The following is a 17,609-nucleotide window of genomic DNA, read 5'->3' as shown; positions in this document are numbered from 1 at the left end:
TAGGATCCTTTTTTTTCCAAGTAGCAGGGCTCCCTAGCACAAACCAGTCGCTGCGTTGCAACACATGGTAAGTCTATCACGTATATTAATTGCATGTCACATTCACTCGTTTAAAGTGGTCCTTACGATACGTAAAAGAGAAGTAAGATTTTCCTGATTTTGAACGAGCTGAAATTGTGGCTTCACTGCAGTGGCCACGGTGTTAAGGCGACATCATAATCGACTGTGGAATGGGACATGCAGAAAATAAAGCACCTACTGCACCAACGATCAAACATCGTTACCTCAAAGTTGTTAACTTCCAAACAGTATTTTTGAGGCGAGTCCCTTTATGCCCACCCAGATGGGGTAGCTGCAACATAAATTACTTCACAAAAAACCTGTAACAGTTAAACGATATCCGATAGTGAATATGACGGACATGTGGTATCCGAGATTTCACTCGCCTGCTCCTTGATGGCATGTAACAACCACGAGGGTACACTGCACTCTTTATTTCAGTAGTAAACACAGTTCTGCTTTAATGACAAGAGTTGCGGTGCTTTACCAATATCTCTAGTACTCTTTTCCAGTCATTAACTTACATGAAAATTAATGGGTTTTATTGACAATTTTGGCGGCAGCAGTGTCACAATACCATTTCCTTTACAATTCCCGGACTTGGTTACAAAATTATTAATGATCGTGACCTTCATTGACCTTTCTAGGCATGCTATGTTATAGGACATAAAACTGTAGTAACACTAGAATGGTAAAATTGCACTGAAAACTGAATATAGTAAAACAAAATTAGAGAATATATGCAGCAAGTGCACATCAACATGCAGTTTAATATGATGCTTCATTGGTAACAATACTACCAAATCAAAACCGAGATAATGAGACCCTTGATTGAAATGTCTTGGCCTGAGCTATTTTAAACATCTGGGACAAGAGAATCATATGCCGAATCCGGGCTCGGATGTGAACACCGTATATTTCATAGGTATTTCGTAGTGGAACGGATTAGAGGCAAGCAAAGGTTTTGTGAAGATACAGGGAAGGTTCAACGGCAAGAAAAACGCGCACACGAAGTCCCACATCGGGTTGGAATTGCAGCTTGACTTTGTTATACACGGTCCCAAATGTTAAAACCTTGATAACTCTTCTAGAATGTTACAGGAAAGAGACGAGACCAAGAATAACGAGGCTCCGAGAGCTTCGAAAACTGCAATTCAACAATAAATAGCTATTATTCTGTACGACGCTGTTCGTCACGCTCTTTGGCTATATGACGCTAATCAGTCAACACTGACCAGTGGTTCACCGATAAATGTCTTATGTTTTAAAATTGATACTGCCGATTACACGTTTACATTAATATAGCAGCACGTGTAGCTAACATCTGCAAAGCAAATATGTTTCTGTCTGTGAGATACAAGGTGACAACCCAACGAAAACTCATTTCGACACACCACCACCGCTTCTTTACAGTCACGGTGTAAGAGTTTTACATCTTGTTGACCAGAGAATTGGGAATAGACCATTTGAATTGGGCAAGAGAAATCAGCGTTAGTCCTGTTTTAAGTATCCGTCCGCCATCTGCCAGAAGCTGTGCCGGCCGAGGTGGCCGAGCTGTTCTAGGCGTTAAAATCTGGAACCGCGCTGCTGCCACGGTCGCAGGTTCGAATCCTGGCTTGGGCATGGATGTGTGTGATGTCCTTAGGTTGGTTAAGTTTAAAGTAGTTCTAAGTTCTATGGGACTGATGACATCAGATGTTAAGTCCCATAGTGCTCAGAGCCATTTGAACCAGAAGCTGTATACGCAAAACCATTTAAAACCTAAGTTCAGGTGGTCGCTATGAAGCTCTTAAACCTGATCTCTTCGATCACGAGTAGCATTACTTCCTTGACAGTGTCATTTCGCTCGCTCGGTAAAAAGCACACAGATCCATTTCAAGAGCAATAGAAAAAAACAAAAACAATGGCTCCAATTGATCGTTCCGCAATGAATACGAAGTGACAGCTTAGCTGTCCGTTGGAAAAAAAAAAAAAAAAAAAAAAAAAAAAAAAAAAAAAAAAAAAAAACACCCTCACAAAATGCAAAATGACGAGATTAGAAAGTTGGCATGTACTCAAATAAACCGATATGTACTGCCTGGTGACTTGGAAGATATAATGCACGTCCGCAGACTGCGAGCACAGAAGCGCAGAGCTTTCAGCGCGGCAGGAAACTGAACCGGCCGTTCATCGCTGCCCTTGGCAGAGCGACTACGAGCACTGATCGGTGAGCGACGCGACGCCTCGGCGTCCGGGTAACGAGAATTTGACAACAGCGCCGTGACTCACCGCGAAAAACGCGACCGCCGCCGACCTGCCTAGCTTGCGCCTCGCAGCGCGCGCTACATTATGTCTGCTGAACAAGGGCCACATACTTACTCCATAAATAAGGAAGATGCTGTTGTATGAAGTATTAATCACCGATAGCCGTTAGAGCATTCAACTAGAATATCCCGTTAAAAGGGGAGACACGTGAGAAATTTTAATACTAGTATGCGAATTTTTATTACATACACAAGGTGTGGCAATGTATCTTCCCTGCACCTGTTCCTATTAGGGGCATTTGTACCATCCGTGTTATGTATACGTCGGCGAACGATGTGGCGCAGTGAAAGACGCTTGGACTCGCATTCGGGAGTACAGCTGTTCAAAACGTCGTCTGTCAATCTTGATTTATGTTACCGGCGATTTCTATAAACTGCATACAATCAACGCCAGGTTGGTTCCTTTGAAAGAACATAGCTGACTCCTTCCTCAGTCTGGGCGTGTGCTCCGTATATAACGACGTCGACTGGAGTTCAACTGAAACACTCTTTCTTTATGTGCATGTGAATTTGGCATCGAAACAAATGTTGCGTATTAGTACATTTATCATTTATGTTGAGCATGAAGAATCAGATTACAAGATTACAAAAGGATCAGGGGTTTCTATCATCAGACGCTAATGTCCAAATTGCACGATACTTCCGTCAGACCGAGTTTACATCATCTTATTTTCTGACGAATTAGTGGTTTTTTTCTGGAGCGTTTAATAATGATTTTTGTCGATAGTTGCAGTATTTATATCAGGCGACTAGTTTCAACTTTTACAGGTCCATTTTCAAGCCTGGCTTACTAAGGCTGTTCTGACAGTGCCTGATCTCAATAATAAACATCAGTGGCAACACATGCTTTGTAAATGCTTGCTGGATGAATGGCATTATCCACACGCGGCAAGAGCCAAGTGTGGATTGGGGCATTCATTCTGCAAACATTCATAAAGGATGTGTTGCCACTGTGATGTTTATTACTAACATAACGTACTATCAGTGCAGCCTCAGTAGGTCAGGCTTGAAAATGAACCTGTCAAGTTTAATACTAGTCGCCTAACATAAATACTGCAACTGTTGACAGAACCGTTAATAAAGCCTGTAAGAACTTATAATCAAGATGCTGGTTCTCTGTCAACAAAATGTTGAAACTGAAAAAAATAATAGTTATCTGTCGTTTCACATAAAATGTATGTAAGGGAGATGGCATGGGAGGTTGGGGGGGGGGGGGCGGAGATGTGATGGCTTCTCGTTCTATCACATAACCTGACGTGGTGGCTGCATGGTTCAAACATCGCACCTCCCCTCTAAACTGAACACTCGTAAATCATTGCAACTTTGTAGGAAATGACTGCCATTTCACAATGTTGTTACATTGATGTTCGGTTATTTCATTACGCAGCGCATGGGAAATTTTTCCTGGACAAGTTAAAGGCGCGCGTTCGTAGTCCCCCGGCCCTACAAATGTGTGTTCACTATCGAGGGTGTGTTGCCTTTGACGCCATGTTCAGGGTAATCGCCCGAGATATACTGCACGCGGTGGATCATCAAGACATTTATCACATATGCTATGAGATAGGCTGATCTTTAATTCCTTCAAACTGACTTTTTGTAGCACGTATGGGGCAACGCAAAAATGGCAGGAAATAAAACACTATTAGCAAGTAAACCTATCCATTTAGCACCTCGTCAACGTAAACAGTGCTGGCTGAAAATAGCTTGCTAAGCTTTGGTGTGCTCTGAATTCAAACTCCGGCGCGGTGGCGCTGCTCTGGTTACCACTGACTGGATCGTACCCGGAAGCAGGGATATTGAAAACCCAGTAGGATCAACTTCACTTACATTGTCATTCATTCGTTACAAAATTTTCATTGAGATGTAGTACACAAGGTACGGGAATGTTTCTTCGTGTACCTGTTCCTATAAGATCAGTCGCTTCTCGCAAGGTTTCCTAAACTGTGTTCCGCGGGAAGTAAGTGTTCCGGGACAACCGATTAACAAATGGCGTTTTTTTCGAAATTTTGACGATGCTATTTACTGCTTTAAAATTTAATTATTTCTCTGACAGTTATTATTGAAAACTGATGTAGTCTTTGAATAAAAAAGTATCATTTTTTAAATTTTTTGAACCTTTGACATAAACAAGGCGTTCCATAAAAGTACCAAATTTCTCAAAGTGTTCTGTCCGAGTAAAAGCTTGAGAATCCCTGCATGGAGGACAGTAATACGTAGAGGAGTTCTGCGACTAGTCTTGGGCGCCGTGATTATCCAGATGATGAAATATGCACCCCTATCCTCGGCCTCCCTCCCGTTCGCCACAATAGTTTCTGAGCGGCTTGCCGTAGCTGTTGGTACCGGTATTATTGGGTGAGGTCTCCTATTGTAACGTCACAATGTACGACAGCGAACTTTACCGTCCTAGATCTGTCTTGTAGAATACATAGTGATTTCTCATAATAATATTAAAATAACAATTAACATGAACGCCAAGAAACCTCTAAAGGAAATGGATATATGGCCAGAAGACACATTTCGAAACATGTTCAAAACAGCTGTTATAAAGAACGAGATTTCACTCTGCAGCGGAGTGTGCGCTGATATGAAACTTCCTGGCAGATTAAAACTGTGTGCCGGACCGAGACTCGAACTCGGGACCTTTGCTTTTCGCGGTCAAGCTGTGAGGACGGGGCGTGAGTCGTGCTTTGGTAGCTCAGTTGGTAGAGCACTTGCCCGCGAAAGGCAAAGGTCCCGAGTTCGAGTCTCGGTCCGGCACACAGTTTTAATCTGCCAGGAGGTTTCAGCTGTAATGAAGCTTGGTACTAGTACTATTCGAGACGAGAAACACACTGATGCCGGATGGTCAGATGACTTCCGTGCTAGAAAGAGTTCCTTAATGAGACATGTCTGGCTTACACAACACAAAAACGCAATTTAGAAATGATGTTTACGTATCATGGTCTTTAGACGGCCGACCAGCGATATAAATAAAACAAATAATAATGGCGTGCTTTCGCACTTCGTAAGATGTATTTGTTCTCGTATAGAGCGAGATGCACCGCCATCTCACTTCACAAGCTGCATAAGATTCTACGCGGCGGAATACGGTTATGTCGATTCTTTCACGATGCTTGTCCATGCGACGGGAAACACGCCGCACCCACGGAAATGAGCAAATGCGGAAGGTGGAACCCAAGCAGCGGTCAATGCCATTACACCTCTGAGTCACAAAGCAGAAACGTTTATTACACTATGTAACCCCAAAATGACTGTGGGCGCACAGGAGATTACGTTGGTTGATGTATACCTATATTCAAAATGATAGGAAACAGGTTGCAGCGCTAACTGGGCCAGTCAGACGCCTTGGTTGGTGTGTGACGCTGCAGCAGCCGCAGCGCCCTTGGCGAGCTGGTGCAGGCACAGCCTCCTCTTATACCTGCAGCGGCGCCGGGTCAGGGGAGCGGGCAGAACCAGTCCGGCGGCAGCGGCGGCGACCGTTGGCGGCCACAGCTGTCGCGCCGGTCCACGCCGCCTTTGTTGTCGTCACAGGCCTCCAAGCCCGCGCGGTCCAATTAGGAGGCGTAACGCGCGGGTCGTCTATTGTCCGCGCGCTCAAAAATTATACGCCGCCTTCCGGGTGACACAGTTCGCTGGCCACGACTTCCGGGGTGCTAATTTAGAGGCGCCAGGGCCCAACTTCCGCTTAACACGAGCCATCCTAGATTCACAGACGACAGAAACTACTCGGCCGGATGGACACAACCCGATCAACTAATATTCACTACACTCTGATAAATACTGGGTTATTCGCACGTACCTCTCGGATTTCAGAAGACAATAATGCCAGAAACAAGGCATGCAGAAAATACACACATAACACACACAGCATTTCTCCCATTTTCGATTCGTAATACGCGCCGAGGTGTAGTTGAAAAGCATTTGGGGGCATGTATGACAGAACATGAACTATGAAAGCGGGGTGCGTGCATTTTGTGTCCTCCATTCGAGCCCCTGTCGAATGATTCCCGCAGGCGTTCGACCTCCTTGCTGTCAGTCCCGACTGGCTTGTTTTCTTCGCACCACATAAGCAGTCAGAATAAGTTTTTTTTTTTTACCACCGATTGACTGTTTCGTATGTTACAGAGCACTTGATATTACGTATGAAGTGGCTCAATCGTTACAACTGACACCTCTAACGAAATTAGGGAAACAAAAAGGCATCACACCATTACACGCTATCGCATATTAGGAGTCAACTTCGGGAGATTCTAGAGTAGTAACACCACAATAGGCTATCGTAAACTACCATAAGTAATCGTAGACTACTGTAGTTTTACTTGTATCTTTTGCCAGTGAAGGTTGTACCCTGGTTGCGAGAGCGTTTGGTGAGTTGCATACCTCTAGGGCATTACAAATAACGCTCTCTTTCTTGACGCATGCGTTTAGTGTCTTACTACATTTACAGACACCGAGAAATGAATGCTATAGTAAAAATAAAAGAAACAGTACAGACTCATCATAAAGCGCTAGACAACTATTTCCTTAACAGTACGATATAATAAGCAACGGCAAACCAAAAAAACTGCAATTAGGGTCTTTGTTGTGACATTTCCGCAGGTACATAGTGTGATGATAAAATTTTGAGACTTGTACGAGACAGCACTTCGTGCAACGGCCGACAGCTGCCGATAGATATAAATAAAATAATGCTAATGCCTCTAAATATACGAGAAAGGTCGATATGGGTTGACTGCGCTGGAATCATGTTCAACCGTCGAGGATTGAGGGTATGCGCATGGAGCGACTTTTGAAGGAACTATCACATAAATCTAGGAGTGGATAAGGCAGTATCAAACGGACATTTATGAGAAGAAACTTAGAATGTTATTTAGATTCAAATGACATCGCTTAAGACCGTTGCTTGATCAGCTCACCGATTACTGGTCATCGTTTTATGTTACACTACCAGAAGCGCCTAGTAAAGAGCTGCGTGATTCGTTGTCATTGCATTGTTTAGTCTGAGTTGCGCTTTGCCAAAACTGTGGTTCGGTAGTTTTCGCACACTACATAAACAATGAATAGTAGTTGCTCTGGTCACAAAAACGCGAACAAGTATGGCGATCAACAAATTTTTATTAATTATAACATGCTATTTATATTCTGTAGGGATGTAAAATACAAAACGGACTAATACTGAACGCTGTGCGGTTCTAATTATATGCTGAACAAACAAACAAGCGAAGGTAACTAGCCGGTTTCCATTTTCTCTCTTACCCATTCATTCGTGGGTAATTTTACCATTAATTACGTCATTCATCCAGTGTACCAGAACTATCGAACCACAGTGTTGTCAGAGCGCCACTCTGACAAAACAAACCCGTGGCAATGAATCGCGCGGCTCTTTACTGGCCGCTTTCTGGTAATGTAACTTGATAAAAACAGTTAACAGTAATTGCCGATCTGATCAAACAATGGTTTTAAACTACGTGATTTGAATCTAAATAACATTCTACGTTTCTGCTCATAAATCTTCGTTTGACGCTGCCTTACCCACTCCTAGCTTTATGTGATATTTCCTTCAAAAATGGCTCCATGAACATGCCCTCAATCCTCGACTGTTGAATGTTATTCCAGTGTAAGAGTTGTAACGTTCCCTCTTTCTGTTTATTTAGGTTTGATTTGTTTGATTGTTATTCTTTATTTCTATTATTCGGAATCTTTTTTTTAATTAAATTGAGCCTGAAACTTACGTTATAAATACTTCGCGTTAAGTACGATTTGCAGCATAAACAAAAATGAATTTCGGAAATGTAATCCACTGAATATTAAAAGTAAAGCTTTTAAACAACGCGCGTGACTGACTAGATACATTCAGAGGGTACGTACATTCGCGTGCGAGTGGTTGCGGTCTGATGAGAAATTTTCATTGTGAAATAATTTCGTCGTAACACACTCGGAGATTGCGAACGTACATTCAGAGTAGAGGCACGTACGTTCTATCATTCCCCGTGGCCTCTATTGTTGAGCAGCGCCGTTTTGAAGATCTTCGGTTCCATCTAAAACTCGCCTTCTCTGCTTAACATAAATACTCCATAGGCATGGGAATAAGGCTTGTTGTGCGATGAAAATAATATAAAACACATCTTGCGTCTTTTAACTCATTCATTTACCACACACACACACACACACACACACACACACACACTAGTAATTAGACAGTACGACATCCCACCAGCCCATCAGAACAAAAGGTAGTCGTTCATACAAGAAATAAAAAACGAAGGGCGAAATTGTTCCTATGTCTCTCAAAGATAAAAAGTTTACCAGATATTTCTCTGGTGTGTCACTGGAACAATTTTTCAGCACCTTTGCGATTAAATCACAATATTTTCAGTTCCTTTACAGAGTGCATCTCGACATTATCGTTTATTTAAATTTATTAACATTTTATTTACAGCTATCGACAGCTGTCGGCCGTTGCATGCAGTGTTGATCACGTACAAGTACCGCAAAAGTTTATTTTAACTGTACGTAGCTACAGAAATATGGATTTCGCAGCAGATGATACAGATCTACCTTCGATCAAGTGTGGCAATGGCTATTCTTTCTTTTAATCAAGCTGTCTTCTGTCGCTTCATTAAGCCGAACATAGTAAGGTTGTTAACTGCGCATTTAAAAATTCCCAATCACCAACTCAGAATACCAAGCAAGAGATTTTAAGGAAATGCAGCACTGTACAAAACAAGGAAAACCTATTTCTCAATGCCGGTACATGGTGGAATATATTTGACCTTACGCAGTTGACAATCAGGGATATCCTGTGAAATATGCGCATCTGCAAGGGGGAGCCAATGTATTCTTTTTCCTGCCAAAATTGAATTCTTGCTTTAAAGATATAAAACTCCAGTTTAGAATACTTGTGTCATACTCACCTAAACAATTAGTAGAACTAAAACTGGTGTAACTGCAAATAACGTTTACTGACAGAAAAAGTGTTTATTAACTATACGAGCAAAACGACATGTCAAAATAGTTGTGGCTTTTTATTGTACTTTGTTTATACACTGAAAATGAATAATCCAACAATTTTAATAGTGTTTTCCTTTTTCCTTCCTGATATAATGACGGTTTCAGATGTGATCTTGCATTGATTTACTGGCAACCAAGCAGCAGGAGAAAAACAACTTTGAAATTTGTGCAGAAGACGGGTTAGATTATTATGAGCGAGGGATTTCGCAGTGCATGGTTTTATAGTCACCTTGCGTATGTTGCAGTTTTTATTGTTTTTCGTGCTTACTACGAAAAACTGGTGAGGAATTCCTCCTTTTGCAAGGTACCGTCTTGTAGTTTTGTTTTAACCCACATATGTTGCAGCACTTTATGAGCTGTCTTCAGTAGATTGTTTATTTCCTTTCTGAAAAAATTGTTACATATTAACCTGTTGCGTGGGTTATACTCAAAAGTATTTACATTTGCATTGTTCTCTGAACTTGCAAAAATTAATCAACTGAATTTATGACACATATCCATTTCCATAAACCTATTCTGTTCACAATTTTAAACTGCTCCATCAGAAGTAATAACGAATCATAGGGATTTACGTTGTTTCCATGTTTATTGGCTGATCACCAAAGTACTAACTGGTTTAAGGATACACTTTGAATAAGACTGATTTGTGATTTGCGCAATGCCCATGTGAAATTTGGTTCATTATCTGACATGGTCATTGACATATGAATTTTCAAACATTTTGCTTTTCAAACTGGAATAGACTTCTTCGTAGTTAATTTTTAGCAAAGTAGGCTTTCAATAGAAATGATGGAGCTTTTCTCGGTTCTTTAAAAATTCTAAAAGAATGAGCTAATTACGTTGTAAGTAACCGCACTTTCATACAGAAATATTAACTGCTTAATGTAATACCACACACACTGCATGAAGCTTCAGGAGTGTACGGTTTATACAGCGTGTCGATGCACAGACGACATTTATAACGGCATTCAAAATCTTTACCAATTAACTATTACACACCCTTGCCTGAATATCGACTCAGTATCAAGAAGACTAATATCACACACGGTCTGTTTCGTCTAGCGATGAAAGGAGATACATTTGCGAACACCGCATAAAATTTAATGAATTTTCAAATTCAAATACAAATCTGTTTCGGAATGAATGTTGTCTGTGAGGCAACGCTTTCTGTACTTTTCATGAATAAGCACAACACGTGAACTTAAAACTGTCACGCGCATCTCTCTCCCGATTTCTGAATCCTAAAAAAATGGGAATGGTGTCGTTCAGTTTGACTTTTCATTTATGTACGTAAGAAATATAACCTTAACCATTCCATACTCAGCACACGCTCTAGAGCTACACACAGAAAACATTCTAAAGTAATTGTTTGGCACTGCTTTTTTGAAGTTACTCTTGTCTTTCTAACTGCAATCAAATTATTTACGCTAGGAAGACAAGACTTCGCGTATTTTACGAGGGCATCCTATTTTGATTTTAATGTCCCGCTGTCAACTTGCTTACATTTCATAACTGCTCCAAAAATCTGCAGCTCGTGCTGCGTTTGTTGTAAGCTCTGCCTTACATTAATGCTACTGCAGGAAGTATATTCTCGATCACAAATGATTTATGAATTGATGAAAAGAATGGGTTTTGTGTCGAAACTGCTAAGGAAATAGTTATAACTAAGATGTATTTTCAGGTTACTTCATGTGTTGATTTGTATAAACTTCCGTTTGAAAATATCAAACTCGTGAATGATATACATTATTCTGCAACAAAACAAAAAAACTTTTCAGAAACTACCTACGGCGAAACTTCCTGGCCAACTATGATCGAAAAAAGTAACCTTCGTAAATACCCATTTTCTATCCTAGTCAAGACATCGTTTTTATTAATGCGATGTATTGCATGTGACAACAGTAAAACAAAATATTTACTCTACTGGTAATGGAAGGCATCTTCAGAGCTTTCTTTGGTGCAAATTTCAATAAAATGGGTCGATCTATGCAGTTGTAGCATTAACCAAGTGGTTTAACACGAATCTACTATGTTGACACAGTATTAACAAAAATTTCCACAAAACGTAGATTTATTTCAAATTCTAATTCGAATACCACATTTTGATCTTGAAAAGCTGTTCGCCGTAATTTCAGCTCTGCCTGAGCCCAGATTGTTGTGGCCGGTATTTTTATTTTTACCTTCCTCCTGCAGCCAATTATTATATTCTGGCAAACTGAAGGGGATTCTAAAGAGAAACATGGTGCAGCACATGACTCAAAATGTATTAACAGCATTCTGTGGTGCAATGGTACCCAATTGTGTTGACGTATACTGTAAAACTATTTTCACCATACCATCAACAGAAAGTTGAAGAGTAAGTAAGATGTACCATTAGATTCTCCAACTAGTGATGTCCTTAAATACCGTACAAAAATTATATTGTCGTTACTGATTCTCTCCCGGAAGTTGGGAATTACGATATCATTATTCAGCAAGAATCGTCCCACATTGTTGCACAAATGTAGCCGCACTGCAATAAACCCAGGGGAGGAGAGAAGGCAAGAGAATCAGTTGGCCATGGTTTTCCGCGGTTACATAATAAAGACGCAGAACCTCAGCGCGCAGCCTCACCTCCAGCCGCCCTACATACGCAGTTGCCATATCGCGGCGGTCAGCACGGTTACAGCAGTAACAAGAAAAATATTTTTTTTCCACCAGTACAATCTACACGGCTGGATTTCAGAATGGAATTTTTTTTTATTTATAAATTTAATGCGTAATTGTACACAAATTTCTGCAGTATTCCTTGCGTCCGTTTTATGTCGCATAAATAGGAACGTTCTCCCGAGAGATTGTGGCTGTCACTAACTCCTGAATTCTAAAGACATTTAACTGACTGCAATCTGTGGTACGTGGTGAAAGTTCCCCAGCATTTGTAAATAAGAAAAAATCTAACGGTAATTCTAAAATCCGCACAATCATTAGTTATGCGCGCCGACTTCCGTTCTGATTTTGCTTTCAACTCAAATACAGACACCGCGTTCACTGTCATATAGGTAAGGAGATTTTTCAGTTTGTAAACTCTTCTGTTACTAAATGTCACTCTGCCAGAATCAACTGTTTCGCATTACAGAAGGCTTTGTAATTTATTTAGACTGCTGTGGAAATTAATAGTCACTAAATATGAAAACGGTATTATACGTTAAATAGCTGGATACTTTCAACTCGTAGAGTAATGAATGCTTCACTAACAAACCCATCTTCGGTCCTGTTTTATTTACATGTGAAGGATGCTTCAAGAAAATATCGCCGATGAATAGGATATTGAATATAATGTATCGCTACAAATTACTTTCCATAGTTTAAAAATCGCTGTCCAATTACAATGCAGATAATTATATTTGAGTCAGGAATCGCTCTCCAAATATTTGTGGATTTGGGTTTGAAACACGTGGCATCACTAAAAATGTACATGTGACAATGGAACATATGAGGAATACAAAGAGACATCTAATCCAGAAACCCTTTGCATCAGCGTGTTTTGTTTCTAAACAGATACGACTGAACAAGACAACGGGTCCGCGGCAACGGCGGGTAACGACCGCAGCGGAGGCAGCCATAGCGGTCGCCGGCCGTGGGAGTCGGACCGAGCCGTGCCGAGCCGGCCGCAACGGCCCTGCTCAGGCGACGCGAATTATTGATACCCGACCGCCGCGTTTACGGAGCTCTTGTCGCTGTGACGATTTCACAACGCGGGCGTATAATTCTCAAAACACATGTAAGGTGTGGCTGTTGTAAAATAAAAATGTTGCTTCAAATATTGTCAAGATACATAAGGCGAATAAAAGCTACGCTTTTACCCGACGTTCGTGCGGTATTAACGCCACGCAAAATTTTTGTCTATGAAATGATGGAAGAAACACCAAGTCTGCGCGGTGGTACTCTGGGAGAGAAAACACTCAAATACTACAAATGAAAGTATCTTGCACCGTGCAAGGAAGTCCTACTTCCTTACAAGTATTACACACGGTGTTCACACACAATCTCGCACTCATACAAAGCTTTTAAGTCAAAATCAAAAAAGCAGTACTATTTGCAAGAGATAACGCATTCTTACACCACCGGTTATTTCAATGTTATATATTAAATAAATTAAAAATTTTCGTTGTACCAGAGGGTGTAATAAGCTTTTATTGTAGATGGCCAAACAGTAATTTCATGTATATCTGTATTGTACATGAGAGTTTGTATATGTTCTAAATTACAAACACAAATGCTACAGGAGCTGACCACGCTCGTGTAAATTTCATCACTTTGTGATGGTAATTTAATGGTTCACGTGTGCGGAAGAATTGTGGTATTCCCCTATGAAATCAAGTTTTTAGAATACCAAAATTATGTACTATGAGCTGTGTACGTCGCACCCATTGTTAAATACCACGGCGATATCATTTAGACATTTTTACTATCCTCCGCCAGTAAAGAAATAATTTAGAGGTATCACAGCCAGCCATGTAAACGGCTTCACTTCAGGCACTGGTACATAGTACTAAAATGTGCTGGATAATATGGAACGCGTCTGCACGAGCATCAAATTCATCGCTATTAGGTGGGGGTCTGCTGCAGTTTGGCGCGCTTTCGTCTGTTCCCTCCCACTCCCCACTCCTTGGACCCGCGGGGCACGCCCTAGCACGTGGTCCGCAAAGATAACGTCTGCACCAACTCTGATAACACATTGGCCTAAACTGTTTTTAAATACCACTACCGAATTCTGGTTTCATGACTCAATTATTTGAAATGCCGAGGTACGGATAAAACAAAAGCACCACGAAATTATTGGCCTCACCCAACAAGCGCACAAATCTGCCACAACAAATTTATCGAACGGAATATACAAATTATCTCTCACTATGTAGAACATTATTCTTAATTTATCTTAAAATAAAGAGAACAAATAGAATAAAATTACATACACATTGTTTAAAAGCAAATCTGAAGCCTTACCTTTGGTTCAGGACTTGGTGCCCTGCGCTGCTTGGGTGGCGATCCATCAGCATAACGTTTAGGAATTCCACCAGGACCGTACGTAGCAGGTCGAAATAATCTGCCATCCTGCGAAAGAAGTCCCCGAGCCACGGCACGCTTCAATGAAATACGCAACAACGCACGGAAGTCTACATCATCAGACGTAATGTTAACGGCATGAGACTGGCGAATGTACTTTTCAATGCTTTTAAGCGTAGAGCCCTCTCTTTCATTTAATTCTCTCGTTGCTTTTACCACTACTTTCGTTAAATCTGTTCCTTTGGTAACAAGCAGCTGCCTGTTCTGCACTCCGCCAGGATCTTTGTACGAACTCTGGCCCTTGTTAAAAACTTTTAACACTGTACCCTCTTTAACCGCGAGCTCTAAATTTTCGGCAATAACTTCCTCCGGATAACTATGATGCTGCCTAATTGCATGGGAAATTCTCTCTACCGACGGCCTTTGTTTCTGGCTACGGATCTTTCGGATTGCCTCCAAGATCCAATTGGCCCACGTCGCCTGCGATACCGCCTCGTTATCCTTCATCATGAGGGTTTATAAAACGAAAGTAATACACTCTCACTCTGAAATAAACTCAGGTCTAGCCTATAGCACACGAAACGTATGAGCACTTCACACAGTCACATTCTTCTGAAACTTTGGCGACGGCACCCGGCGGGATATAGAAAACAGCGTCCCGCCTTTGGCCTCACCTTCTTCGGATATGCACATTTAACGAAAGAATTCTGCATGCATCTGAAACAAAAACGAAATACGTAAATACGGATTAGTTGTTACGGGGGCATTAAAAAACAAATACTACGAAAACAATATGAAAGACAATCTGTACTTTTTTAAAAATTCATACAAAACTCAAAATGAATAAATATGTTACTCAGAAACTTGCATTATTAAATAACAAATTAATAAGCTGCACTATTCGATGACATGAGGTCTATATGTACAACGACAGTGGTACGAAACAACGAAATTAAGCACAAATATATCCCGAATATTAAACAGTCACGAGCGCCTCGATGCACGTAATGCGCGGACGACTGTTTCTACTTGAATGACGAGAGCGCGTCAGAACAAATCGAAATGCCTGCGCCTGAAATGCTCTCAATCCACGGAGTGAAACGTTGCCAAGAAAACACTTTTCTCAACAAATTTTTACGTAAATACACGACGATTTCAAACAATAAAAAATGCACAACATGATGCGCTAGTATTCTGAGAACATTTTCATAAGGTCAGGTAAAATATTTCTAGTACATAATGCTGCCACTTCGGAATTAAAAGCGAACGTGTTCCGTTCCCAGTGATCCGATCCCGTCGGGCAGCCATCTTGGGCGGTTTTACCGATTTTATATTCCAGCAATTTCACTCTGTTTAAAGCACACTAGCCTCCACCACTGGAACGACAAGCTATTAAAAACTTCAGACTAAATTATTCACATCCTACCTAGAGATGACGATACTTTCCCGCTGCAAAAATGCTCATCAAAGTTCCATATAAACATTGTCTACCTATTACTTCACAAGTAGTGCACAGGCTTGCGCGGAAAAAAATTCCTACTGAATTCCTAGTGAGAAACAGGTTAAGTGAAACTTACCTTAAGTTTACGGTAGTTACATTCGTGAAAAGAAATCCAAAACAATCCACAGTCACTATACACACGGCCGAAATTACGTCCTGTGGTGAAAACACAACTTCACGCAATCAACAAAGGTTTACACTACAGGCAAGATGGCTGCCGTGCATTCATGCTATAACGTAGGCTGTGAGATTATACGAGAATCTGTAGTTCAATCCTCACGTTTGGTATGTCAACAAGGATGTATGGCACATCTTTAACGCTATTGTCTGACACCTTACAAGCACTCAGCAGTCATTTTTATCAGATTGAAAGACATTATAGCAAATAAGAGAACCTCCTTATGATCAAAAGGACGCTATACTGCTGCGAAAGGTTTGTTTGGCGGCTGCATGTAATGCGAAAATAAATACATTACAGTTAATTTGGTTGGCTTTTACTGTTTCATCACTTTAATCACTGGAAATGTCAGTTATTAGTTCATGGTGGCTAATCATCAAGTGTGTACATTAAATAACGGTGTTATTCAGGATTATTATTATCATTAATCCTATCACTGAGGTAAAAACGGTGGTTTCAATATAATTAAAATAACCTGCAAAACTGTTGAATTATGTCACAATTTGCACGGGATTGCTGTATATGCCTTAAAGAATATGTTATGAGAAGTGGGTGCTACGACGAAATAATTTATAGTAGCGGTACCTGAAACTACGAAAAAATATTCTAATTCCACGAGAGCAGAAAAAAGAATGAGCGCTCACTGAAGATAGTCGCGGCCAATTTTGGCGGCATTATAACCTATAAAACGCACGACACAAAGACACCCGAGCGTGAACTGACCCATTCATGTAATACTCACGAGTCATAGACCTCGTGCTGCCATCTCTTATCGTACCTCTGAAGTGGCGCCGATAGCTAAACCTCGAGAGAAGTATAGCTGCCGGAAAGCACATTGAAAACGTTATCTTGGAACTTAGTGCGCTTTTCGCGTGGTTGCTTAGTATCGTCGTGAAGCTACTTACTAACGTGCGAAGAGGATATATTACGTACGTACACGGTGAATTATAATGTCAACTGGTATGCGTTCGGTGCTAAGTCAATCTCAAAATGGATTACTCGGCGCTAACGTTCATAAATGTAGCGAAAATTAACGTGAAATATGTTATGAACATACTTTAAAATTTGTAGTGCTTTTAGAATGGTGTCAGGATAAATAAAAACCATTGTGGTATGATCTTCGGTATTGGCTCATATCGCAAGAAAATCAGAAGATTATTACAGAAAAAATTTGTCAGAAGTGGGATTCGAACCCACGCCCACAGAAGTGGACTGCGACCTGAACGCAGCGCCTTAGACCACTCGGCCATCCTGACGTGCTCAAGCGAGCTGTTACACATTCTGTAAACCTATCGTATCATGAATCTTTCACATTGTTGTAAAGTTTTAAAATACAGCAATTCAACAACGAAGTCAGGAACAAGTGTTTTATCTAAAAAGCAACATTTGCTTTTTAACTCCTGGACACATCACTTCCACATTATATTTCTACCCGAGAACAAACCCTTTTTTATATAAGCTTCAAAATTCTTTTTTTAAAAAATTCTAGTTAGTATCAAAATAACACTAT

General features: G+C 40.8%; 1 protein-coding gene and 1 non-coding gene across 5 annotated transcripts in view; both read right to left on the bottom strand.

Moving 5' to 3' along the window:
• The window catches only part of LOC126336441 (histone acetyltransferase KAT6B), a 241,790-nt gene extending 224,938 nt beyond the window's left edge, over positions 1–16,852 (bottom strand). The window contains exons 1-2 of one of the 4 annotated variants that reach the window (XM_050000140.1): positions 15,998–16,852; positions 14,361–15,137 (exon numbers count right to left, since the gene is read on the bottom strand). In XM_050000140.1, coding sequence (XP_049856097.1) covers positions 14,361–14,930 — 570 coding nt within the window. In that variant the 5' untranslated portion in view covers positions 14,931–15,137; positions 15,998–16,852. The remainder of the gene's footprint in view (positions 1–14,360; positions 15,138–15,997) is intronic. The other 3 variants (XM_050000142.1, XM_050000143.1, XM_050000141.1) reach the window with 3 other exon arrangements.
• A 419-nt stretch (positions 16,853–17,271) lies between these two features.
• Positions 17,272–17,355, bottom strand: Trnal-cag (transfer RNA leucine (anticodon CAG)). Its single transcript has one exon. It is a non-coding gene; the product is annotated as a tRNA-Leu (tRNA).
• Positions 17,356–17,609: the final 254 nt, after the last annotated feature.

This window comes from Schistocerca gregaria, chromosome 2, assembly GCF_023897955.1.
Source record: "Schistocerca gregaria isolate iqSchGreg1 chromosome 2, iqSchGreg1.2, whole genome shotgun sequence".
NCBI classification, from domain to species: Eukaryota; Metazoa; Arthropoda; class Insecta; order Orthoptera; family Acrididae; genus Schistocerca; species Schistocerca gregaria.
Note: the sequence above shows the minus strand (reverse complement) of the source record. Positions and strands in the feature narration are given on the sequence as shown.